The sequence below is a fragment of the Camelina sativa genome, chromosome 7 (genome assembly GCF_030686135.1).
Source record: "Camelina sativa cultivar CO46 ecotype springtype chromosome 7, ASM3068613v1".
NCBI lineage: Eukaryota > Viridiplantae > Streptophyta > Magnoliopsida > Brassicales > Brassicaceae > Camelina > Camelina sativa.
In genome coordinates, this window is record NC_141886.1 from 5,345,348 (window position 1) to 5,370,709 (window position 25,362).

At 35.5% G+C, this 25,362-nt stretch overlaps 4 protein-coding genes across 9 annotated transcripts; 2 read left to right on the forward strand and 2 right to left on the reverse strand.

Moving 5' to 3' along the window:
* Positions 1 to 298: 298 nt before the first annotated feature.
* On the reverse strand, positions 299 to 7,186 carry LOC104700372 (serine/threonine-protein kinase CTR1-like). Of its 5 annotated transcripts, none has more exons than XR_015561455.1 (17): positions 6,969 to 7,116; positions 5,968 to 6,376; positions 5,632 to 5,829; positions 5,129 to 5,317; positions 4,711 to 4,961; positions 4,485 to 4,598; positions 4,316 to 4,408; positions 4,047 to 4,142; positions 3,694 to 3,771; positions 3,234 to 3,307; positions 2,833 to 3,070; positions 2,103 to 2,226; positions 1,981 to 2,000; positions 1,730 to 1,886; positions 1,048 to 1,336; positions 863 to 935; positions 299 to 741 (listed from the first exon to the last, which is right to left on the reverse strand). XR_015561455.1 is itself a non-coding variant. In XM_010415887.3 (17 exons), the coding sequence occupies exons 2-17, from the start codon at positions 6,226 to 6,228 to the stop codon at positions 659 to 661; spliced, it is 2,352 nt and encodes a 783-aa protein (XP_010414189.1). In that variant the 5' UTR covers positions 6,229 to 6,381; positions 6,969 to 7,186; the 3' UTR covers positions 299 to 658. The 5 variants fall into 5 exon arrangements, 4 of the variants coding, with proteins under 4 accessions (XP_010414189.1, XP_010414187.1, XP_087313696.1 ...); XM_010415887.3 differs by having other exon boundaries at positions 3,220 to 3,307; positions 5,968 to 6,381; positions 6,969 to 7,186; XM_010415885.3 differs by having other exon boundaries at positions 3,220 to 3,307; positions 6,969 to 7,136.
* A 3,121-nt stretch (positions 7,187 to 10,307) lies between these two features.
* LOC104700373 (uncharacterized) lies at positions 10,308 to 13,151 on the forward strand. Of its 2 annotated transcripts, XM_010415889.3 has the most exons (4): positions 10,329 to 10,495; positions 10,991 to 12,736; positions 12,833 to 12,881; positions 13,012 to 13,151. In XM_010415889.3, exons 2-3 carry the CDS (start codon positions 11,000 to 11,002, stop codon positions 12,860 to 12,862), a joined length of 1,767 nt encoding a protein of 588 aa, XP_010414191.2. In that variant the 5' UTR covers positions 10,329 to 10,495; positions 10,991 to 10,999; the 3' UTR covers positions 12,863 to 12,881; positions 13,012 to 13,151. The 2 variants fall into 2 exon arrangements, with proteins under 2 accessions (XP_010414190.2, XP_010414191.2); XM_010415888.3 differs by having other exon boundaries at positions 10,308 to 10,495; positions 12,833 to 13,151.
* A 4,316-nt stretch (positions 13,152 to 17,467) lies between these two features.
* Positions 17,468 to 21,356, forward strand: LOC104700374 (shaggy-related protein kinase zeta). Its single transcript, XM_010415890.3, has 12 exons — positions 17,468 to 17,766; positions 18,732 to 18,824; positions 19,027 to 19,086; positions 19,179 to 19,451; positions 19,540 to 19,614; positions 19,691 to 19,747; positions 19,969 to 20,109; positions 20,200 to 20,250; positions 20,357 to 20,452; positions 20,582 to 20,665; positions 20,797 to 20,898; positions 20,981 to 21,356. The coding sequence occupies exons 1-12, from the start codon at positions 17,659 to 17,661 to the stop codon at positions 21,074 to 21,076; spliced, it is 1,236 nt and encodes a 411-aa protein (XP_010414192.1). The 5' UTR covers positions 17,468 to 17,658; the 3' UTR covers positions 21,077 to 21,356.
* A 122-nt stretch (positions 21,357 to 21,478) lies between these two features.
* Positions 21,479 to 25,101, reverse strand: LOC104700375 (aspartate aminotransferase, mitochondrial). Its single transcript, XM_010415891.3, has 10 exons — positions 24,548 to 25,101; positions 24,245 to 24,330; positions 23,349 to 23,555; positions 23,143 to 23,248; positions 22,937 to 23,041; positions 22,668 to 22,840; positions 22,314 to 22,473; positions 22,096 to 22,191; positions 21,907 to 22,001; positions 21,479 to 21,810 (listed from the first exon to the last, which is right to left on the reverse strand). Exons 1-10 carry the CDS (start codon positions 24,743 to 24,745, stop codon positions 21,738 to 21,740), a joined length of 1,299 nt encoding a protein of 432 aa, XP_010414193.1. The 5' UTR covers positions 24,746 to 25,101; the 3' UTR covers positions 21,479 to 21,737.
* Positions 25,102 to 25,362: the final 261 nt, after the last annotated feature.

Genomic DNA, 25,362 nt, shown 5'->3' on the forward strand with positions numbered 1-25,362 from the left:
CAATTGTGCTATTTTACATGGGTCAATTTGATTTTTTTTTCTTAAAATTTCAGCTAAATTTAAAAATTTCACCCACATGCTTACACCCTATCTCCGCCACTGTGTGTACGTGTATTAAGGACTTAATGGTACATATGTGAGTCCATAAAGTCGGATTATCGAACGCTTGAACACGAGATAAAAGAATATTGAAATTGAAAAAAAAAAAAAAAGAAAAGAACACGAGATAAATGAAGAAAGAAAGTGGCCAAGACACGAGAGAGAAAGTGGGTGAAACAAGAGTGGAGACAATACAAAATTACAAATCAAAGACCTCTTTATTTTTCCAAAACAAAGAATAGTGTATATATTTTCTTACAAATAGACCAAAATGCTCTTTCAAGAACCAACAAAAAGAACACTCACTGCCTGTAAGACCATGAATCAAACCAGAGGCAGCTTAAAGGCATGCTTGTTTCTGTCCTACATTTGGTGCCTCTGCCTGTTCCACAGCTATCCACACTGAACTATGAATTTCTCTCATTTTAGTATCCTCTAAGTTCTCTTCATCTTTATAGTTATGCCGGTTGATAATTTAAGCGCAGTGATTTATAAAGAAGCTGGGCTGCTTTTTGAGCCAAAACATCTTCAGTTCATTATCCCCGAAAAAGAATTGGTGTTAGCACAGCGTGTACTCACAATCGAGCAAGCCTCTTAGTATCTCTTCACAGTTTGGGCGTTCTTCAGGCTCTGCCCAACAATCTGCAGAGAATATATATATATGGTGGTTAACTTTACTCAGACTGTAGCAGTTGAGAAACATGAGAGAATAGACAAAAAGATCGATTTAAGTTCAGAAACATGGTCTTCAACAACATTAAACCTGCAATTAATTTGCTGAGTGGACCTTCCGGAATCTCCAAACGTGACCCTTCATGCGCAACAGCAAAGACAACCTAAGAGACAACATTCTATCAGTAATCAAATTCACATTTCAAACAAATGAAATTATTTACCCTGAACAAAGTGGTGAATGAGAGAATAGACATATGGTACAGCATATTATACCTTCTCAGGTGGAACTCCTTCCCATGGTTTACGTAAAGTAGAAAGTTCCCACATTATGACCCCAAGACTAAAGATATCACATTTCTCTGTAAAAGGCTTGTTGCGAATGAGTTCTGGAGCCATCCACTCTGGTGTGCCAGCAGATGAAGTGTCCTTCATGTTTTCATCAGTCATTATTCTTGAGAGCCCAAAATCACAGATCTTGACTGTCCAATGTTTGTCCACTAGACAGTTGGCACTTTTTAGGTCACGGTGAACTATCTTCATCCGGTGTATGCACATCAAACCCCTTATGAAATACAGAACAGCATGAGATAAGCATATGTAGCTTAAAACATATAATCAAGGGAAATATGCAAGGAATCACAGAACAAAACAAATTATGTGACTTGATCCCTGTTTCTCATGTATAAGAGTGTAACTGAGCCTATCTTTCTTCAGTGGAAGTCATTTATGTTTTTGCTCACTCCACTAAGATAAAATTAATACTTAATAAGGAACTGATAACTAAAAAGAAAGATGACAGAAGCCACAAGTAGTCAGTGGTGCACCCTAATATATATCATAGTTCATGCGTTCTGAATGCAAATTCTGCTAATCCTCAGAGACTCACAAACCATGATCCACACTTTCATGAACATCAAAGGCAAACAAGGAACAAAACAAAAAGCAAGCTATGTACCTGCAGATGTCTCTTAGCATCCTGAGCCTTCTGTGCCAGCTAAGTTTCTTCTTTTGACCACTCATGTGGATCAAATAATACAAAGATCCCAGCTCCATGTATTCCGTGATCATGGATAAGCGTGGAGGTTTTGTGCATGCACCCAGAAATAATACAACTGCAACATAGATCACGAGTCACAACTTATTTGTTAATTACTTGTTTACGATGACAAGATAAAAAGCGAGGGGACATAAGGAAAAGAAAATCACCATTTGGGTGGCGAACACGGCTATAGAGAGAACCGCAGATGCCAGAGCAAACATGCAAAACCATTAGTAGATGTACACAGGGTTTGATTCAAGAATGACCAAGAATTTGGTAACAAATATACCTGAGAATTGATATCTCATTGCAGAAATCTTCCATGTTTTCAGCAGTAAGATCTTGCTCGAGAAACAATTTGATTGCAACATCTGTGCCATTCCATACTCCGCGAAAAACTTCACCAAAAAACCCTAGATACAAAATATAAGACAATGTTTCTTTACTTGAAATTTTTGAGATTTAGTTAATATGGACAAACAGAGAATCAACATAACACAGATGTTCTTGGATTTGCAAAAGATGTTGGACATGGCAGACAATATAAGCCTCATTCCTCATTTATCTATAGTTAGATTACAGAAGGATCATGTGTCCGTGATCAAAAGAATATTTGCAGACAACACTCTTGTGTGAAGGCAAGAATACAGCCATCTTTTGCTGTATTACCAATTGGATTTCTAAAAAGATTTCAGATTTTTCAAAAATATGGCACAACGATTCCCTGTGATGTTTACAGTATATAGTAGATTATAAAAGATCAACTGTAGATATTACAAGTTTTTTGCTACAACTAAGAAATTGCTTTTTTTTGTCTAGATAAACTGTCGTTCTTTTTTTCTTTGGTCAGAAAATTGTCTTTGTTTATGCTTTTCTTTATGACAAATACATCAAATTTTAGGGATCCGTGATTAAAACTAATTGGCAAGTAAAAATAACTTAAATTCGCTTAACTAACTGAAAATGAACTCAAACCTACATTTTCTAAATCAGTTAGTAGTAAATTTACAGTAACTTACCTATTCCCACCCGAGTTCCAACAGTCAGCTCTGAGAAGTCAATGTCCCATTCTTGATAGGGTAATAAAGGCTGATTCTGCAATGTGGAAGACTCAACCACTTTATTCCATGTATCCTTGACGGCAAATTCTGAAGGCCCTCTTCGTCCAAATGTTTGACACCTGTAAGCATGGGGAGATGACGGCAATGACATTGTCTTCTTAGAATTTAACTCATCATCAAGATGTAGACCAGACACCTGAGAAAACACAAACAAAAATCACAAGAAATTTAGAGTTACGAGCTAATAGATTCAATATCTTGTGCAGAGACCCTCTGGAGCAACTGAGAACTTTTAGACTGGTTAAACAATGGGAAAAATTTATGGATATCTGAGCCCAAACTTACATTGTTATCGATACCTGAGCTGTTTTCATCCTCTCGGCCTTGCAAGAGACGGTTTTGCTTTGATTTCTCATACATTTCTCGTACAGCGCTTCAATATTTTGAAACATCAAAGTCAATAATAAGCAAATCATAAAATTACAGGTAACTCCTCATGAGTTCTTTCTCACGATTCTCAGTATCATTATGACAAAGTCAAGAGTACCATCAAATGGGTTACAGCTTTTATGACTATGAGGGTAAAGATATAGATCCATGTTCATCATATTACCATCTTACAGAAACCTAATCATCTTAGAGTTTGGTGATTGCAGTTTTGCATTCTAAATAACTCATCCCATAAATTCAAAATAGTTGACCAACTTAGATTAACAAGAATAAACTCCAATAAAGAGCCTTCAACATGCAAGCTGATAATGACACAAATGCTGCTAAACGATGAAAGAAGAAACAATGCACAAGGATGAAAATACCAACCTTGCAATGTCATCCCCAATCTCTGGTGTGATCCTAAAACTTCGCCGTCTAGTTTTACGAATTTCTGATGTGGATGAACTGTTTGAGAGCTAGATAATATTAAAAATTGCTTACATAGCCAATCAAATATACATATTGTGTAGGCATCTAGTGATAATCAGATCAGAATCCTGACAAACAATGCAAGATTTGTAAATATTAATATATCACTGCATTAAAATGAAAAACACAGACCAATACTGATCCTTGAGCTGTCGTCATTTTAAAATATAAAAGCAAATATGAAAAATCCAACACAGATTGATCGATCCTGTAAAAATATTTTGGCGTGTACTACAATAAGAATGAGCTACCTTGAAGGAGATGCATCACCAGCGTAATCCCTACATGAATTCCTGCCAGCACTCAATATTGATCGTCCACGTGATCGCATAGATGGGTGTTCTGGGCTGCAAATGTAACAAATGGCCAACTTTCATCAGTTGGGTTATAGAGAAAACAAGGTAAACCCTTACAAGAAACACTTAATACAACTCATACAGAATCGCGAATCACACTGGCCCGGATAGATTTTTATAAGGATATTTAAATATGGAAGCAACAAAAATGAGCCCGAAAAAACCTTGAGCTAGCTGTTCTCTGTTCGGCAATCACTTTTCTGCGGCTACGTCTCCAGAATACAGTGGCAACATTTGGTTCACTGTGTGAGGTGTTGCTGAAGGAAGAAAAGCACATTTTTATCATACCAATCATTGTACTGATTCCATTATACAACTTGTCATAATAGTTACCTCAATTTCCTTTCAATAGCAGGTCTGAGCATCAAATTACGCAGTGATGAACCGGATGCATTTGGATATCCTTCTAACTTCCGATGAAATTGAAGGTTTTCATCTTTTTCTGTACTGTAGCATAGGAAACGATTTATCACTCCAGGGCAAGCTTATCACAAAAAATGTTCTAGAATGATCTTACTGTAATATGCTTTAGAAAGAAAATCACACAACGGAAGCCGACCTCTCAAGATCTCTTCTCTCATATAAAGGACTATTTGGCTCCAGAGGTGAGTCACAAGAGTCGTTTTCTGCAGAATCACTCTCTCCAGCAGGTGAGATATGTGACATGAAAATTGCCTTGGCTGATCGTGGTACCAACTGACCAGGAAACCGAATAAGATCAACAAGTAGTTCAACGGAATTCAGCACAACTATAACAGACATGTGTTTGTTAGAGTCCATGCAATCCACAGTCCCATCACTAGGCAGACCCTGCTCACGTGAATCAAAAGGGAAACTGAGTTCTGTAAAAGACATATAGCATAATATCCAATCATCTAGAATAGAAGAGCATGTCACTGCAAATTTTATTTTTTGCAACATATCCAAAAATGCTGGTAAAGAAAGCAAAAAATGAAACATCAGAAACTAAGGCTCACCACCACCAGCCGACTTTCGAGTCCTACAGTATCAGCTAAAACTTTGAACAAAATTGCTCGAGCTCGACAACAACCACGTTTAATTTGGCCAAGCAACTGAGCACCATGGTTTTCAAACAAGAACGCATTTTCCTCTAGAGCAAGTTTTGAAGGGCTTTCCAGTGTTGGACGTTTGTAAAAGTCAGATACCTGTTTGAGGAGAATGGATTTTATAGGTAAAAGGGCACTAACAAACATAGAACTTTACATCAACTTCCAACCAGAGCCACACATGAAATATATCTCATTGTTGCATAGGACAGGTCATTGCTAAAACAACTGCATGATGACATCAACTCCCTTTTCGTTATTAATAAAAACAGAAATTGAGGTAATAGTATATCAACGGCAGAAAGTGCAATAAAACATAACAGTGGACACGGTTTAAGAAATAAATGCCCAACTACGAGCATATGCAATGCGGAACTGTGACAAAGAGGGAAGATTCATTACAGAATTCCTACCGTTCCAGCTATTTTCTTGATCACCAAAGCAGGATTTGAGCCGCTGACAAGTGTAGTGATCAATTGCTTTAGCATTGCGAGCTTCTTATCTTTTTGAAAATCAACAAGAATAACTTCAATTCTGACACCTTCCTCTCCCAAAGCATGAAGCTCACTCGGAGTAGGTAGCCTATTATAAAGTTCCTTTACTCTCTTATCCTGGAGCAAAAATTTACATCAGAACCTGTATCTTCCTACTAAGAGAGATCCCTAAAGGCAGGAAAGCCAGCGTTCCATAAGACAAGAACACAAGCGAAGAAAATAAGAAAAAAAACTGAAAACGAAAATATCGCTCACCGGAACAACTGAGTAGAAGCCATTAGGAATAGGTTCCGAGAGCATTCCGGTATCCCAAAGATGCTGTGATGCTCTCTGACCAGGAGAGCAATCCTGGTCAACACTTCTAGGGGAATCCTTACTCAAAGCTTCACCTTGAGGTTCAAAAGAAAGCGACTTAACCCTTTCAGCAAGTTCTGAAGGCCAACATGTAGCAGCAGCAGCACTTGAAGAAGATCCCTGCTGTGTAGGACTTGATGATTCATCTCGTCTCTCTTCCATCTCTCTCTCTCAGATAATTCGGTATATTATTTTATTTCTTTTAGTATCAAAATTTTCTTCCTTCACCATCTCTTACCCCATAAGAGGCTTTCTAAATCGAGAACAATACTTTGATTGGTGTAGAATCTGACCCATCTGCTCTTGTTTTCTGCACTAAATGAGAAAAAGACATGTAACCTTTTGTTAGACAGAGAAATTAGCTGAAAATGTAAAATCTGTAAAACGAGGTTTGTAATTTGCCCCCAACTAAGATTGGTTAAAACGAGCAAGCAAAACCAAGAAGAAGACTCTCACAACACACTGTAGTCATAAAAGCAAAAAACTTTATGTCATCAATTCGTTTAAAATTGGCCCACAGACTTAAATATCAAGAAAAGATTCGACATTTACCTCAAACCCGCACAAAAAGGTACCAAATTTTTAATCCTAATTCTATCTGTATGACACATTCATTTCACATCAAAGAGCCAACAACAACAACACAAATGCCAAATTACAAAGGACACTCCAAAAAAATTTCTCTTAAACGCTTAACTCTATAACAAACGAGAGAACGCTAACGAAACCCTCATATTCATCAAACCCACATTACAGATAACAAATTCAATGACCGAGAAAAACGCATCCGTATGATTCAATCAAAAAAAAAAAAAAAGCAACCCTATAATTAAAGATCAAAATAGAAAGAAATAAATGTGAAAAAAATAAATGGGATCGGAGAGGATGAGAATCGATAATACCGGAGATAACAATGTGGACTCAGAGCATAATCGGAGAAGGCTTCGCTCTTTGTCTGAGGAAGAAGAAGAAGAAGAAGGAGGAGGAAGGATCACGTGGGAAGGAAGGAGATAGTGAAGAGAGATGGGGGAGGGAGGTCACGTGACATTTGGGGTAATCCAGCTGGCGATGGGCTGTTGGGCCTATCGACTGTCTCATATGCTTCCAAGTCAATGCTTCCTCTTATTGGACCCTACTTTATTTATTCATATACGTTACTCTTTTCTATATTTATGTATTTAATATCTTACTAGTGACAATTTTATACTATATATTACAAAAAAAAAGTAAAGTATCAGAAATTTTTTTTTTAATTATGTGGGGAAATTACTATATATATTTCTAGTACAAAATTCACTATAGGAGTTTGAGATTCCTAAAGAAAAAAAAATAAGAGAAAAGTGAAAAAAGAAGAAATGAAAGGTACAGGTACTGTCTCTCTGTGTACGAGTGTGTACGACTAGGACGAATCACAGAGAGAAACTGTCGGCAAAAGGACGTTAAAAACAAAATTGACGCACGTGCCAGATGAGACCTCCTCACGCGTCTTTCCCCCTCTTTTACAATAAATATCTTTTCTGTTCATCTTAATAATACTAGCGGTACTCCCTAATTGACAATAACACGTCTAAATTAATTAAGCGCTTCAAAAGATGCGTCGAAGCGAGTTGGCTGAGATACTTGAACTTGAACAGAGACCAAAACGCAGTAAACTCTCACAGCCGACGACCTTTAGATCTTTCAACCACTGCCATGGGACACTCCCATAGATTGACTGCCGGAAAATATCACATGTTTTTGAAAGTTTTTTGTTTTTTGTTTTTTTTGTATAAATTGTGGGTATGCCAAATAAATTATGAAGTTAAAAAATAGCTTGGTTTGGGCCATGAGAACTTCAGTTCTAAAGCCTTTGGCCCATTTGTAAGGTCATTTCGACTTATCCTTCGCGGCAAATATAACAATCTTTATATGGTTGTTCGTTCTTTTCAACACTTTATTTTATTTCAGCGTAAACTTAATTATGACAACTACAGTAGTATATAGACGTACATACACATTTTAGATTTGTTCTTCTTTCAAACATGTCAACTCCGTGTAGGAGAACATTTTTATTTTGAATTTTGGGGAGGTACTATATGATATGGTGGTATCCTGTAATATGGACTTACACGGATGTATTTATTATTCCATCCAAATCTAAAAGATAAGAAACCTGTTAACAATTTATTCAATTTCCGCTTCACCTGCTTAAGTCAAACTGCATAATAGTAATAACTATCACTGCAAAAAAAAATCATTGGGAAAAAACAAAAACTAAAATGAGAGGAAGATTTTAAAAGATAAGAAAGAGAGACCAAAGGACGTGACGTACATCACTGTCTTTACCTCATTTATTTCTTTGTGTATTAACTGCTTATCCGTGGATGCTTCAGTTAAATTTTCAAGAATTCAAGTCCTATATATGCTGGATTTTTTATAACTTGAAATTTTTTGTATAGAAAGGTTTTATGAATTCAACGTGAAGTCACAGTGTAGCACTATACTTACCAGCCGTTTTGAACATCTTATACCAATTTTTTTGGGTTAAAAGTGTAAACACATCGTATAACCTTTCTAAACTAGTATTAAGAGAAACATTCCAGATAAATGTAGTATTTTAAAGGCTCGGACTACGAAAGAAATTTGGCTGTAATAAGTGGACCACCAGACCAGATACGTCGGTCATATTCGAAAAGGAGTAATTTATTAGTAAAATAGTAGATTTTTTTTGGGTTTAATAGTGCAACTTCACCATCACGGATTACGCACGTCAATAAATACCAAAAATACAAAATGTAAAGTAACCGATGACCACACCACTCCTCCTCACATGATTCACTGACGAAAGAATTGAGATCTGATGACTCTATTAACTAAACCACCCCCCCCCCCCCCCCCCCCCCCGCCCCCGCCCCAAGTCTTTACGATTTTTATTTATAACAAATCATCATATAGAACAGAACCAAGATGCTTTGTTTTACAGAATTTAGTTTTCTTTATCTAACAAAAGAGTATGGCTAGTAAGTACAGTATAGTTTAGATCTTGACTAATTACTAAAAAAAAAGAGTTAATAGAGAGAAAAAAATGAATTTTGTTAACTTTTCGCAAACCTTGGACTCGTACATACCTCATTTCCCAAAAGAAAAGAAGTGTAAAGTAACTTATGGTTAGTTGGAAATATAAGTAACGTATCATTATCTACACTCCAAATGTTAGAAAAAGGTTCTTTTCTTTCTAGTTTTGGTCATTACTCTCTATTAGTAAAAATTGATGTTTAGAAAATTTTACTCATTTAAGAAAACAATAATTATTAAATTTAAATATATTTTTTTCTTTTGATTAAAGAGATATTATTTAATTTTAAACCAATAATAATTCAAAATTTTAAATTTTTTTAATGATTACTTCTTAAAATTTATAAAACATCAATCTTTGTGGGACAAAAATATATCCCAAAACATCAATATATAATATTCTGACAACCTAAGTAGCACCAGATTATTTCAATTCTTTTCTTTTTCTTTTTTTTTGTTCCCCACTACTCGATAGTCGATAGTAGTATATACATTTTCGTTATTTGTTTTATAGTATACTGGATTTGTTCCCAAATATTTATCATTCACATATTTGATTTGTGAATGTTGGATTTATCGATACTAATGTTATCCTGAATATGTATTCACAATATGAAACATGTTTTCTGAAAACTATTAAATTCTTTTAATAGAAATACTTGTATTATTGTTCAACATATAAATAACAGTATCATTTACTTTTTGAAAATTCAAATCTTAAGAAATGTATAGATCTTGTTGCCAATACCTTACCTTTAGAGATTAGTATATATACTTATCGTCCCATCTTGTATCATATTTAAAAAATTAATCACCATGTGGTAGTTAACTAGTTATCCGATTTAATTCATTGTTATCTCCCAACTATACATAATTTAATCATAGAAAATCTCCAACTAATTAGCATACTTGAAAACGATCTGTATAATTATTTCGAGGAACAAAACAAAACATCTCTGGTATAATATATTTGCATGCCTACTAAATTCTCCCTATTAATTATTATACCCAAGCACATGAGACAGAGACAGAAAGACATAAGGAAAAGGCAACAACTAGTGTGAACAAAAAAAGAAGAAAAAAATAAAATTCCATTTTTAGCATTACTAAATTAATTAACATGCATTTTATAACAATAATTCGTATATTCTTTATACAAAATTAAATAAAAACTTATGTTATTATTCAAAGAAAGGGACAAATCAAAAGTGACGGAGGCAGCCTAAAGAGAAAGAAGTAGGAAGAATATGACAACCTCATATATTCGTTTCACCTCACCTCCTCTCTTCATTAATATTTTCATTCACTTGTCTTCTCTTCTCTGATCTCTTTCTTCTCCATCTCTCTCTATCTTCAACTCCGCGTTTTCTAACTGGTACGTTTTTCACTTTCTCACCTCATCTCTATATGTATCTTTATGTCTCTGTTTCGTCTTCTTCTTCCTGCAGTGCTATTAATCATTACTCTGTACTCTGTTTCTTCTAAAAGAAACACAATCTTGAGCACACCCTCTCTGTTCTTTTGCTTCTGATTCTTATACAGAATAAGTACGAACACGTATCTGCGTATACTCTTCTGTATTTAAGATTTCGATTAGAAAAAAAAAAGAAACTAAAGATCAACTATTTTTCTTTGTTTGTTTTTTACTAATTTCTCGAATTGGTTTTGGATTCATAAATAATTGGTTTCACCTTTGAGTCTCTATTTGATTGCTTCATACCCTTGTTGGGTTTTCATGTTAACGAAGAAAGATTAAATCTTGATATGATTAGTGAGATTCTTGAAAAGCAAGAACAAAGCTCGTTATTGTGCAAATTACATGATGTTTGAAGTTCTTACAAGTCTTTTAATGATGATGTTGGTTATGCAGAAACAATACATGTTAATGGGGAGCTTAATGATGGAAGAGAAACAATTAGATTTCAACCGCCCGCTTATATCCATTAGACGTCCTACGCAAACTTCAGAATCTGAGAGCAAAACAAGATCTTTTGATTCAGTAACAAACAAGGTTCTTCCTTCTCCACCTGTTTACAAGTCTGATATTAAGTCAGGTCCTGTGAGAAATCCAGGAACTGTTCCTTTCCAATGGGAACATCAACCCGGAAAGCCAAAAGACGAAAGGAAACCGGTTTTACAAAGTAACGTTGAGCGACATTTTGTGCCAAAGCTTCCTCCTGGTAGAGAGCGAGTAGAGTTAGTGAGAAAACCTGAAGCTAGAGCTGATCACCAGACCAAAACTGTTTGTAATAATGTATCATCATATCATGTGGAGGATGCAAAGAGTCATAGTTCACGGTTTGATGATTATGATAGTGATGGTACCTATCTTGATGCAACTGATACACTTTCAAGATCTGAGTCATTCTTCTTCAACTGTAGTAATGTTAGTGGTGTGAGTGGTTTAGATGGTTCAGGGATACTAGCAGAGCCATTTGGGACTTTATCTAGTGATCGACAAACTCAGGATCTAATGATGGGGAGGTTCTTGCCTGCAGCTAAAGCCTTGACTTCAGAAACACCTCCACATCTTGTTAGGAAACCGCCTAAACCAGAAGAACCGGTGAAACAGTTGAAGAAGAAACAGAACAAAGTCGAGCAGAATCCGTATCGGTTCCATCATTCACTAGATCAAGAAGAAGAGGAAGATGAGAATACAAGCAGCATGGCTTCTGGTGTTTGTGGATTAGTCCCTCAAATCTGCTTGAGAAGCTCTTTAGGACTATTGAATCCGGTTCCATCTGTGAGAATGCAGGCGCAAAGAGCTGTTTCTGTTCGTCGTATGCGTTCTAAGTATCAAGATCCTGCACCTACTAATGAAAGTCAGAACAAGGTACAAACCAATGAAGATAAGAGTAAGTTGAAGCTAGTTGCACAAGGGTCTTCTCAAGGTGAGTCCTTATCAGTATCTTCTATCCCACAAGGAAAGGAAAAACTTGAGAACTTTGGCACTGCTTCACGCGCAAAAGTCAGCAAAAACTTTGGTGAGCTGTTGGCTAGCGATGATAATACATGGGAACCTTCCTCTGAGACTCCTGTGGCAGAGAAAACTCTGTATGTAGACACTGTGCATTCAGTAGATAAGAAGGTACAAGAAGAGTCCAAGAAACAATATTCACTAGAGATTGTTCCTGTTAAAGATGTTCAGAACTTGACTGAAGTCGATGAAGAAGCTGTTATCCCACAGCCTAAAAGCACCGAGGAAATGAATGAGAACAAAGATGAGGATTTCACTAAATTCTCAAGTGAAAAAGTTGAAGAGTGTTCTGATCAAGCTATTGTTGCAGTGCCAGAATCCAATGTGGTAGAGATTACAAAGGAGAAGAAGATTAATCTTGAAGACCAGTTGCAGGGAATCACAAAAAATCTTGAAAAAAGTTCAAGGATTCATCATCGGTCATCGTATCACATTGTTCCTCCACCACCATTACCAAAAGCTCCTTCAGATTCTTGGTTAAAGCGTACATTACCAACAATACCATCAAAGAACAACTCATTCACATGGTTACAGTCTTTTGGCGATGAGAATCACTTCACCAAGGTTCAAACAAATCCAAAGTGGGAAACTATGGTCAAAACGTCCAACACACAACAAGGTTTTGTGTGCTTCTCCAAGGTAATTAAACAAACAAGAAACTTAACCCTTCACTTTTACAAATGTGTCTAATTTTTTTTGAAGTTAAGACTTACTAAATATCTTTTGATCTTTCAGGAAACACTCAACACTATACCAGAGGCATAGCAAGACATTCCCACTGGAGGTAATGAAGAAACTGTAAAATTTTTCACACCAAATTACATGTAAATCTCAACATTAATAAAGAAGGGGAATGACCAATAAAGTTTGTTTTTCTCTTTCTTATAATTATTTGTGTAAATCTGAATCAAAAGGTTCAATGATAAAGAGAAAAGCTTTGGAGAGTAATTGTCTATCACTTGTTGGGGGGAGGTTTCTTGTTGAAGTGATGTACAGCTCATGTTAACAGAGATTTTATGGCAATAATACTCCATAACGTGACACTGCTTCTTTATTCTCTACTACTATACTTTGTTTTGTTTTTTTTGTAATTTGTTGTCTTTAATATTCCCACTAGAGAGGAAACCTGAAAACTGCAGAATTGAATTGAATACATTGACTTAATTAGACACTAGAGAAATTATTGAGACAATTCATATTGGTGTGAAAATATACAAATTTTCACCTCTTTATAGTGGCATGGAAGATAAAATGTGTAAATATCTCAAACAAAGTCTAGAGAAAGTAAAAACAAAGTTAGAGAGAAAGAGAGAGAGGTTTCGTCATCAGCTAGTTTGAGACATGAAAGGAGCTAATGCTTTTGGTGATGTTTTGTTCTTGATCTTCATGTTTCTTCTGTCTTTATCACTTGTAACCGTGGCGGTTTTTGCTTGCCTTGAAAAGAAGAAGGATTCAGGTAGCTGTTGGCGTGGCGGTGGTGGCGGTTGCGGAGGAGGAGGAGGTTGCGGTGGTGGAGGAGGTTGCGGTGGTGGAGGAGGTTGCTAGATATATCTTTGGGTACTTTTCTTAGAACGTATATTTGGATGTGTAACCGATTTGCTTAGAACATCTAAGCATACCTAAGCACTCATAGTCTTAATATCTATCTTATTCTTGCATCGTCCTATTGTCAGTTTAATGTTACATTAATAGTTCTTTGTTTGGTTTTTTTCTTTCCCGTAGAATCATTTTCATGAATGATTTGTGACCAGATCATGTTATTTAATATATCAAAATATTGTTGTATTTTATCTGTGCCGTTAGTCTTATCGTAGAAACCCAAATGTTTTGATGTGTGCTTTAGACATTCTAAACTTAAGGTTGGACCTGTTTTCCGACCAATGTGACCGATTTGTTTCTAACCTTAAAAGATAGATATATCGCCGATCGACGACTTTTGTATGTGTAAGCAAACATCACTTGACTACTGTATGACCGTACCCACACTTCACCAAATATGAAATATGAGTTATCACAAATTTGCAATCCCTGGGTTTGGTTTGAGAAATGGGATCGACCTTAGGTCTTCGTAAATTGTGACTGAATTATTTTAGCAACAATTTGATATATATATAGTTACGTATAGAATATGCATGCTGCTAATCTGACAATAATATCAAGTATCATCAACCTTGACACGGTAAAATGGTTTAGTATACGAAGAAAAAAAACATCCCCTATATATTAAAAGGAAGCACTTCCTTAAAAATGCTGATTTGTCGTCGCTAGAGCGATTTAGAGATTTAATTGCAGTTAAACATCTCAAGATAAATATATTGGAAATGGAACTATTCATCCAAATCCACCAGTAAATTATTGGTGCGCCAGACGTTTCTCGAACCCTAGTCCCCACCCTTTAACAACCTTCCCACAAGACAAGGTGTCACCAATTGATGACACCTTGTCCTGTGGTAAGGTTGTTAAAGGGTGAGAACCAGAGTTCGAGGAACGTGCTCAATTGGTGACAGCTTGTCTTGTGGGAAGGTTGTTAAAGGGTGGGGACCAGAGTTCGAGGAACGTCTGACGCACCAATAACCTACTGGTGGATTTGGATGAATAGTTCCATTTCCACGGTGAGGGGTTAGGATCGATGCCCTGCAGGGCCAGCTTGGAGTCCATTGGGACGGCTAGCGCGTAGGCTAGTGAGATCCGTGGGACGGATTGTCACACTATTAAAATCAGAAAATATAGTTGATTATTTCATTATCATTTTTATAACATATTTAATTATTAAAAGTAAATTACGTTTCAAAAACTATTAAAAAATTATTCATCTATTTAACTTTTTAAATGCAAAACTTATTCTCTGAATTTAAAAAATCTGATGACTATTCAAATATATTTAAAACATTAATTATCACAATCATCTTAAAAATAAATAACATTTTGTAAACCATTTAAATTTATTCACCAATTTAAATTTTTGAAAAACAAAAATCTGTCTCCTATTTAGAAATTCCAATGACTATTCAAATATATTAAATTTTTTATCCAAAAATAAATACCACAATAATCATAATAATAATATATTAACTTTTAATAATATAATAATAAATGGTGATTGAACGATCTTAACATGTTATTGATTTTTTTGAAAACCAGACATTCATTTTTCCCTATAAATTTTCACCACTACTACATTTTTTTATTATTATTTACCATTTTTATACATTTTTCTCAATGGTATTTTAAACTTAGGATTAGTTTTAATTGATTAGTCTAAAAACATTGTCTTATCTATTCAATGGCATATAGATGTAGATAATGATATGAAATATAAAATATATGAATTTGATTTCTAAAAACACGAAAAGACAGATTACTATAACTCATAACATTTTACTAAAACTTTTTCCACCACGTTTAAATTTTTTACTCAAAATAATTCAATGCAAATTTGAATAAAACAAAAAATTGAATAAAATTATTATTTTGACACTTTAGATCCCAAATAATAATTTTATTTGAATCGATTTATTTCGCACACGGTACGGGTTGTTACCTAGTATACATTAATACATAAGAAATAGCAAGTAAAACTAAGAAAATTTGAGTTATACAATTTAGTTATACAATTTCTTTTGTAAACTACAAGTTCAAATTTGAAGACCTTAATTCATACGATTGGAATATAATCCAAAGAACGAATTACTAAACAAAAGGATATTATAATAAATGGATTACGATCGTCCATGTGCTTAGTCCAGAGACCTTATCCTAAGACTTTTAAACATATTTCAAAGTTCAAATTGGACCAAATGTTAGAAAACGTTAAAAATGTAGCCATCTGGCTCCATATAAACCAGTTTTTGTTTCTGAAATAAATAACATCAAAAAAACTTGTAGATTTTGATCGTAAATATAGACGTAACGTTAGCCAATACTTTTCGATTCAAAGAGTTATCGAAAGGCATATAAATTCTCACCCAAAACAGAATAAAAAAATCTCAAACTTAACCAAAATATAACACAAGAAATTATAACGCTAATTTTTTTGAGTGACGGCCAAACTGGTTGCTTCGGTTTAGCATGGGGATGTTGTCGATCGGTTGCAGCCACCTTTCTCCATGGCCGTATTCGTTTGCATCTATGATCTCTATCACAAATTTATAACAAAAAAAAAGATGAGAAGAAATTACACACAACATACGTTGGACTGGAGCTATAACTAATTGCATTTTTAATGAAAAGTTTATCACAAAATTATGTTATATTTAGCTAAAATCATCTATCTATGGAGTAGATTAATATCTTCACCTACTTTTCTGAAGTCTGAACTGTGATTGAATCCAGTTGAAAATGGGATGATAGTAATCTCAAAATGTTCACTTGGAAACAAGTGTGCGACTATTCTATGAGACTTTAATAAACGTCTAAAATAGAATACGACTTTACTTAAAAGAGGTTTCATGAATAGTAAGATGATTTGACCAATGAATGAATAATAATTAATAAAAAAGAGAAACAAATAATCAAAAATCTGTATTAATAGCCCTGTTTTAAAAATCGTTAGGCGCTAGTCGGACGGTCGGGGTGGGCCTAGTGCCTAGCGAGAAAATTGGAGATTAAACGGGAATTAATCGGGAACTAGTTTTAGGGTTATTTTATTAAATTAATAAAAAATAAAAAATGTAGTATTAAATATATATATATATATAACTATGTTTCTGTTAAAATAAAAATATCAATAAAATATAAAACTATAGTATTGTCTTTAAAATTATGGTAAACACATAAAAACACAATTTTAAAAGAAAATTTATGATTTTCATTAAAAATTTGTACATTAGTTATTGTAAAACATTATAAACTCTTGATTTAAATGTCTAAATAACTAAAAAGTACATTTTTGATTTATATTTGGCTCTAAAAATAATCTTTATATAAAAAATTAAGCGGGATTTAATCGGATTAGACGGATTATTATCAAATTAGACAGATATAATTGGTTAATCGATGCTAGACGAGGATTAATCATTAATTGAGGCGGAGAGGGTAGACCTAACGATTCTGCAGAGCGTAATCGGTGCTAGGCGGAGATTTTTAAAATAGAGATTAATAGTACATATAGATAGACTTATTAAAGAGTGAAGTCTTTGAAATTTGTGTTGGAAACTCCAAATAACATTTAATCAACAAGAGAAAAAGTTGGTGTTACCAAAAGTAATAAAACATGTTATCATCAGGCACTACATTGTTTTACTATCTCATTGTGTAAACATGTTAACATTAACATCCAAAAATTAGTTGCATTAAGGGGGTTACGGATTCACCAGGTTCACTAATCACTTCACTTAATTAAATTAGTACAGTAGTACTTTAATTAACAACAACAGATAAGCGTTCTCTTTGGTTCGTCTTACACACGCGCTGAACTCGAGCGTGGGTTATCTTTTGATCTTTGAAACGATTTCTCAAGTTTCGACACAACACAAACCACAGGTGAGAGAGAAAGAGAGAGAAAAGAAAAAGAATAGTCTTTTACTCTTTTGAGTGTGGGAGAGAGAAAGCTGTAAAAGCACATGACTTCAATACCATCGGGGCCTCAGCCTCCGTCTCTAGCTTCACAGCCACCGCATCTTCACGGCGGAGATGCTTTGAAACGTCGTCCCGATATGGATTCAGACAAGGTTTTTTTTTCTTTTTTCTCCTTTCTTTCTTTCCTTCAACTTCACGTTTGAGTGTGTATCTCTCTTTCTCTCTATGTTTGATCCTTTACGTTTGGTGTTTCGTAAAGAATGCGTTTTTAATTTTTCGATTTGTGGGTTTTCTAGATCTCGGTTAGATCTAGCAGCTTCGATGTGTAAGTGAATCGATCTGTGTTCTTTTTTTATTCTGCGTTCTTCTCACCATAGAGCTCATCGAAGAAGATTATACTTAACTTCAGCTTAACTTTTTAACCTTTTTTCTAGTGAAGATTTGATCTATTGAGCTATTTTTGATTACTAGTAGTGATAAACCTTTGAACCCTAATTAAGAGATAAAGATAAAGAAACAGTAAAATTTCTTGTCTCTGAGTTAATTTAAGAGCAAGACGACGATGTAAATCCTTACTAGTTTGTTTTGCTTTCTCATGTTATGAAAGATTTGTCAGCTTGCTTTATTTGGCTTCACAAAAGTACTTGTGGATATTTGAGTCTTTTTTGTTTTTGTTTTCTGACAGGTTTTGGAGTATTAGTGTACTTACTTGTATGATTCTTGGCCCATTCTTTCTGTCTCTCTTCTTTTTTTTTTGCAATCTGTATTTGATTCTGAACTCTTTTGTTTTGTTTTGTGTTCTTTTGCTTTGTTTCTTCACCTGACAGTGTTTTGTTCCATGGTGTTTATGATTGTGTCTTTTGATTTTGTACAATGTTTTTTTTATGTCCAGGAAATAGTTGAAATTCCATATGTTGCTTTACCTTTGAACTCCCACTTACCATTTACTTATCTTTAACCACTAGTATGCATATCTTCTCTTGATATCAACTTAGCCTCTGGTTTATAGGAACATGCAACATCGTTCAGATTTACATTTTTGTTACTACTTTCCTTAATTAATTGTAGACAAGAGTAGTTTAATGCTGGTAATAATATGTTCAGGTTTTGATTGCAGGATATGTCTGCTGCTGTCATAGAAGGAAATGATGCTGTTACTGGTCATATCATTTCTACTACAATTGGAGGCAAAAATGGTGAACCTAAACAGGTTTGATTCTGTTGTTTGTTAAATCTTTTAAATGGAAGGTTACCTTATCTAAGGTTTAGATTAATCATTTGTTATGTTGCTTTTCCCATTTATAATTTCAACAAATGAATAAATGATTTTGACTTGTTTATGACTCATTTAATCCAACTTGAAGTAGTTTTATACTCACTTACTTACATTTTCTTCCTTCTGGTCTTTACAGGTCATTAGTTACATGGCCGAGCGGGTTGTTGGAACAGGATCATTCGGAATTGTATTCCAGGTACCATTGTGCTTCTCACTTCAAGCCTCTGTAGGCAATGACTTTTTTTTTTTTCTTTCCTTTCTGATCATATTGTTAACTTACCATTCTAGGCAAAATGTTTGGAAACTGGAGAATCAGTAGCTATTAAGAAGGTTTTGCAAGATCGCCGCTATAAAAACCGAGAGTTGCAATTAATGCGACTAATCGACCATCCAAATGTGGTTTCCTTGAAGCACTGTTTCTTCTCTACAACGAGTAGAGATGAGCTTTTCCTCCATCTCGTTATGGAGTATGTACCTGAAACGTTGTACCGAGTATTGAAGCACTATACTAATTCAAACCAGAGGATGCCTATTTTCTATGTCAAGCTTTACACTTACCAAGTATGCATTGTTATCTACTGTTTCCTCTAACAAATAGACTTACTCTGTTGTGTTTATGCTGAAACGGGTTAGAAAATATGTTGTGCAGATCTTCAGAGGCTTGGCTTATATCCATACTGCACCTGGTGTCTGTCACCGAGATGTGAAACCACAAAATCTTTTGGTACGTTGATTTACGGTGTGTTTTTTTTGGATAACCTTGACTAGATTGTAATTTAGTTTTCGGGTGTGTTCCACAGGTTGATCCTCTCACTCATCAGTGTAAGCTTTGTGATTTTGGAAGTGCTAAAGTATTGGTAAGGGGTTTATAACTTTATTTATGCCTTTTTTAATATTCATCTTTTTTATGTGTCTGTACATGCAGTAGTTAAAACCTCCATTTAAGTGAATGTTATGAAAATAATTTACAAACGTATTGGATGCAGCGGTCTATGGTCCACATGTTCTGTACCGTGAAAACTCCATCACATATTTCTCTGTTGTCCTGACATTTGCAACATTTGGCTATTTATATTAGGTGAAAGGTGAAGCAAACATATCATACATCTGCTCCCGGTATTACCGAGCTCCAGAACTCATCTTTGGGGCCACAGAGTATACATCATCCATAGATATATGGTCTGCTGGTTGTGTTCTGGCAGAGCTTCTTCTTGGCCAGGTTAGTCTATCTATCTGCTATAGATTTTTAGAACTAAAGCATCTCCCCAGAATCTTCTGTAACCATGTTGATGTTTTTTTATCTTCACAGCCGTTATTTCCGGGAGAAAACTCAGTGGACCAGCTAGTGGAGATCATAAAGGTGAAGCCTCTTTTTATAACATCATACCTTGGCGTCAATTCATGTCTGGTATATACACTTGCTATAAGCTAATCGTTTTGTCTTAAAATGTGCTGTGTTGGTATAGGTTCTTGGTACTCCAACTCGAGAAGAAATCCGATGCATGAACCCAAACTACACAGACTTCAGATTCCCACAAATCAAAGCTCACCCCTGGCATAAGGTATATATATATATAAGCATGGCACTTTCTAACTTCTTTCTGATCATACAATTGCTTAACTCGCTACTTAAACAATATTCACAAAAAAATATACTAAATAGAATACATATACTCCTTTGTAACCTTCAGGTTTTCCACAAGCGGATGCCTCCAGAAGCCATTGACCTCGCATCTCGGCTTCTTCAATACTCACCGAGTCTACGTTGCACTGCGGTTAGTATTTCTAAACTAACAAGTACTCTTGATTGTTAGACTTGTTTCTCTATGGCTTTTTTGGACCCCTATTGTTCAATGAGGCTGCGAGATCTTGTTTTAATTGACATATGTTTGTTTGCTGTCTGAAGCTCGAAGCATGTGCGCATCCATTTTTCAATGAACTCCGCGAGCCAAATGCTCGTCTTCCAAATGGCCGACCTCTACCACCTTTGTTCAACTTCAAACAAGAGGTATGTTAACCGCTACAAAATCAAACTTCGCCTAGAACCAAACATTCAGTTACTTAATCTGTTACCTCTCTCTATCTCTCAGTTGGCTGGGGTTTCGCCGGAACTTATCAACAGGCTAATACCAGAGCATGTGAGGCGACAGATGAATGGGGGCTTTCCGTTTCAAGCTGGTCCCTAGAAAATGACCTCGTGACTGAGATGCTTTTGGAGAGCAAACTGCTTTGTGGAAAGGAGGTGGGGGAAATTTTACTTCTTTCTGATTAACTAAGTCTCAGCTTGTGAGAAGAGATGATGTCTCCTCCTTAGACGTGGCCAATTCAGCTTTTTGAGAAATCAAGAGGTGATGATTGTGTCTATTATATTCTTTTTGTTCACTGACTTGTAGAGATACTTTTTCTCGTGTATCAGTATTTGTATATGTTTTTGTCCGTAAAAGAAGAAACAAATCCAATTCCAAAGATCTGCAAGACCAAGAACCGAAATGATGGAATGAAATCATGATAATCGAAAGTTCAAACCTACAACAGAGCAGTCTCTAACTCGTAAGACAAAGTTGTAAAATGTAATGTAGACGTGGTAATAAGACAGATCTTAAAATCATAAACATTAAACAGTTAAAAAGACAAGTGAAAGGAAACAACAAAAAAAAAAGAATTTTGTATATCCAAGAATCCATGGTTCAGGCCCGTTTTTATTGCTCAGCTAACAGTTTATGAATGGACTTATGGGTAAACTTTTCAGTTCCCACGAAAACAATCGAAGAACAAATCTTGCTTCCTGTTTTATTGACTCTTCAAACAAAATTTTTATGTTTTGGCTGAAACATGCAAGTAAATGACTTAAGAAGACTTGGTGACTTCATGTATAGCATTTGCAAGGTATCCTACATTCCCTGTCGTAACACCAGCCATACTGCAACCAAAACATCAAGATCCTCAATGATTAAGATATGGATTGCATTGACATCATGCATGTTGATGTTAGAAAAATGGGGGCATTTGGATGTACCTGATACGGCCGTTACGGGTCATATAGATGTGGTATTCGCTTGTTAAGCGGTCAACCTGTTCTGGTGTTAGCCCACTGTAGCAGAACATGCCAATCTGTATCCCCACAAAGATAGGATTATGTGATTGTGTGAGTGAAAGGTGAGAAATGACAACGAGTTCAAAAGAAACACAGTTTATTTGTAATTACCTGCTTGGTAACGTGCTCCCATGATAAAGGCGATCCTAACTTCTCAAGGCTTTCTCTTAAAGTACTCCTCATGCCGATGATCCGATCAGCCATGACCTGTTAAGATGCAGATTTTACATATGGCTTATCAGATTTTGCACATGAAACATGGAACATGTGAAAATTGCAAGAAGGAGATGATACATAGTTAAGGAGATAACAATATGATGGAATGGTACCTTAACTTCCTTTAGCCACAGACTCTTTAACTCCGGGTCTTCAAGAATGGTTGAGACCAGTTGAGCACCATGTAAAGGTGGGTTGCTGTACATTGGTCTAGCTAGCTGCTGCAATTGACTTTTCACAGACACGGCTTGTTTTGCATCTTCACAAAGCACGCTGCAGAAGAAGACAATGTCGTCATGTAACTCATGTTCATATTCAGTTCTACTTCATCACTAAATGAACCTGTATTGCTATACAATTTGATGACGCATACATTCGAAACTTAAGGTGCTGATATATTTCTAATTTCCATATTTTCCTAGTTGTAAGAAGAAAAAATGGTGTTCTTTGCTTAGAAAAATGAATACCTGAGACATCCCACCCTCTGGCCATAGAGTCCCATGTTTTTTGCATAAGACTGAGAAATTCCAATATGATGACCATCTTCAAGAAAGATCCTGATGGACTTGGCATCTCTCGCTGGATCTCCACTAGCAAAACCTTGGTAGGCCATATCGAAGAATGCAAAATGACTTTTAGCCTGAAACGAGAACTCACTGTTAGTTTGCAACTGATCAGGGAGAAGAAGAGTCAATGACAGACAGGTAACTAGAAACAATTGATAAGAAGTTATCACCTTAAATAGCTGTGATATCTCTCTCCATTGTTCCTCTGTAGGGTCTACTCCAGTAGGATTATGAGCACACGCATGAAGAAGGAAGAATGAGCCATCCGGAGCATTCTATATAAATTAGGATAGGGTTAACAGAATTAGGATATTATTGACAAGAACATAAAGTAAAGTTGCTTGTTGAAGTCTTGAAGAAGACGTTCTTTGCTAACCTTCACATCATCCATCAATGCTGAGAAATCCAAGCCCTTGGTTTCTGGATGATAGTAATGATATGTCTTTTGAGGGACTTCTGCATCTCTCCAGATATTGTGGTGGCTGTTGATAGAAGAAAACATTAAGCTATGCTATTTTGGGGAAGCAACAGAAGGTTGAGGTTAATATGAAGAGTCATTAAAATTAACTGTAGAAAACTCACTTGGACCAGGTTGGTACAGGAATGTAGATCTGAGAACCAGGACAAAAGCGTTTCTGGAAGTCTGCAAACAGCCGACAGGCTCCAGTGCCAGACAGAGTCTGAATTGCAGCTATTCTTTTATCTTTAATAAATTCACTATCATCCCCATAGGCAAGCTTCAATGTTAGGTCCACCATTTTGGCACTTCCTCCCATAGGAAGGTACTCCCTTTAGTCGATTAAGACAATAGAGACAGATCAGATCAGTCTAGTGAAATAAGATAATTGATTATGTTAATCTTTCTGAGTTCTTACTATGATGCATGCATATGAAGTATCACATATTTTTAATACGCCAAAAACGATGGTACAGAGTTAGGATTTGAGTTCACTCTCCATCCATAATCTTAACAAGCATGCAACATAAACTAGTGCCCAACAACATATGACCACAAGCACTTATCAAGAAACCATGAGCACATTTACATAGAATTGTAAGGGCTAAAATTGGGCCAATCAGCTGAAATCAAAGTAAACAAACTTGATCAGAAAAGAGATTAAAGTGCTTGACATGGAATTCAAAATTTTGATTAGAAGAGCAAGATCACTTAAATAAGATAGCATCAGCTACAGAAACATATAGCTAACAGACATCTTCTCAACATGCATATCATCCACAAATGAGGTTCCACTGCTCTGTATTCTCTAAAACGCAAACATAACCACATCCAAAAGAGTAAACAGAGAAGCTCTTTCATTCCAAGAGAAAAGGCAAATAAACTATCTTTTCGTCAGTAACAATTCAAGAACTTCATCAAGAAGAAGATTTCAAAACTTGAAAATCAGTATTGTCATGTCAATCAACAGAGAAGCCTTAAAACTTAAGCTCATTTAGGGAGGAGAAAGAGAAGGTCTTACATGAAAGTGCTCCCAGCAAGCCTTCGCTCAGCTTCTCTGACACAATCCAAGACAACAGGCTTTCCATTATCATCACGATATGCTCCCTATATGATGTCAGCAAATTCAACACATAAGTAAGTAACACAGGTCAGCATACAAAACTCATCGATCAGCTTAATGGATCAAAAACACCAAACCAAATCTCAATTCCTGTTTTATCCGCAAGACCTCAATTTTGATAACATCCTCCAAAAGAATAAGAAGAAAACAAAATCCGAAAGGATCTGTAGTAGGGGGAAAACAGAACAGAGAGAGACTCACCACACCAACATTAACTTTCTCAGGGCTAGGATCAGCGAGAAAAGCTTCGGTAACTCCGAGGATCGGATCTTTAGGAGCAGGCTCAACGCTCTTCCACCATGAAGACATAGATCTCAAACCACCACCGAAATCGCCTGAGATCGGAGTCATTGCTCGACGTGAAGCTGCTGCGTTTCGGATCATCATCGCCATAGCCATAACTCTGTTTCTCTATCTTGTAACGTCAGACACAGAGAAAAGAATCCTCGACGGGGTTTATATAAAGAGAGAGAGAGAGAGAGAGAGAGAGAGAGAGAGAGAGAGAGAGAGAGCGTAGGAGAAGCAGCGACTCGTTCGAAGAGACAAATGAGCGATGCAAGTTGCTTTAGAAAATAGTCTTGGACTGTGTGTTGTTGTGTGAGAGAGATAAGGTTTTTATTTATTAATATATTTAAAAGGTAATAAATAAATAATTCAAAAGGTAATAAATATTTTAATCAAAATAAAATAAAAATGTAATAGTAAATGTTTGCTTGGCTCTATGTGTCCTCCTTTATTCTATGTCAGATTGTTTTGCTCTTTTTTCAATCTTTCCGACACCTGAAAATCTACAAAACAACAACGTCTAATTGTATTTATTTTTGAATCTAACATGTTATGGTAAATCAGTATATGTATATTTTTGACTTTTTTTTAATTAACATTTGACAACAATATCTTAAATGATTCGATCAATTGAGTCAAGACAATATATAACACTAGATGGATGTGCGAGTTTTAAAATTTTGTAAATAAAATTAAATTTAACAAAAATATACTAAAATTTGTTGTACGAT

Excerpts from the sequence above, each read along its gene's own strand:
- LOC104700373 (XM_010415888.3), top strand. The coding sequence starts at position 11,000 with ATGTTAATGGGGAGCTTAATGATGGAAGAGAAACAATTAGATTTCAAC. Across the intron at positions 12,737-12,832 it reads GTTTTGTGTGCTTCTCCAAG|GAAACACTCAACACTATACC; the intron begins GTAATTAAACAA and ends TTGATCTTTCAG.
- LOC104700375 (XM_010415891.3), bottom strand. The coding sequence starts at position 24,745 with ATGGCTATGGCGATGATGATCCGAAACGCAGCAGCTTCACGTCGAGCA. Across the intron at positions 23,042-23,142 it reads CATTGATGGATGATGTGAAG|AATGCTCCGGATGGCTCATT; the intron begins GTTAGCAAAGAA and ends TAATTTATATAG. Across the intron at positions 21,811-21,906 it reads ACCCGTAACGGCCGTATCAG|TATGGCTGGTGTTACGACAG; the intron begins GTACATCCAAAT and ends TTTTGGTTGCAG.
- LOC104700372 (XM_010415887.3), bottom strand. The coding sequence starts at position 6,228 with ATGGAAGAGAGACGAGATGAATCATCAAGTCCTACACAGCAGGGATCT. Across the intron at positions 5,830-5,967 it reads GCTTCTACTCAGTTGTTCCG|GATAAGAGAGTAAAGGAACT; the intron begins GTGAGCGATATT and ends TTTTTGCTCCAG. Across the intron at positions 3,772-4,046 it reads GGTGATGCATCTCCTTCAAG|TTCATCCACATCAGAAATTC; the intron begins GTAGCTCATTCT and ends GCTCTCAAACAG.
- LOC104700374 (XM_010415890.3), top strand. The coding sequence starts at position 17,659 with ATGACTTCAATACCATCGGGGCCTCAGCCTCCGTCTCTAGCTTCACAG. Across the intron at positions 18,825-19,026 it reads AAAATGGTGAACCTAAACAG|GTCATTAGTTACATGGCCGA; the intron begins GTTTGATTCTGT and ends TGGTCTTTACAG. Across the intron at positions 20,110-20,199 it reads CAGAGCTTCTTCTTGGCCAG|CCGTTATTTCCGGGAGAAAA; the intron begins GTTAGTCTATCT and ends TTATCTTCACAG.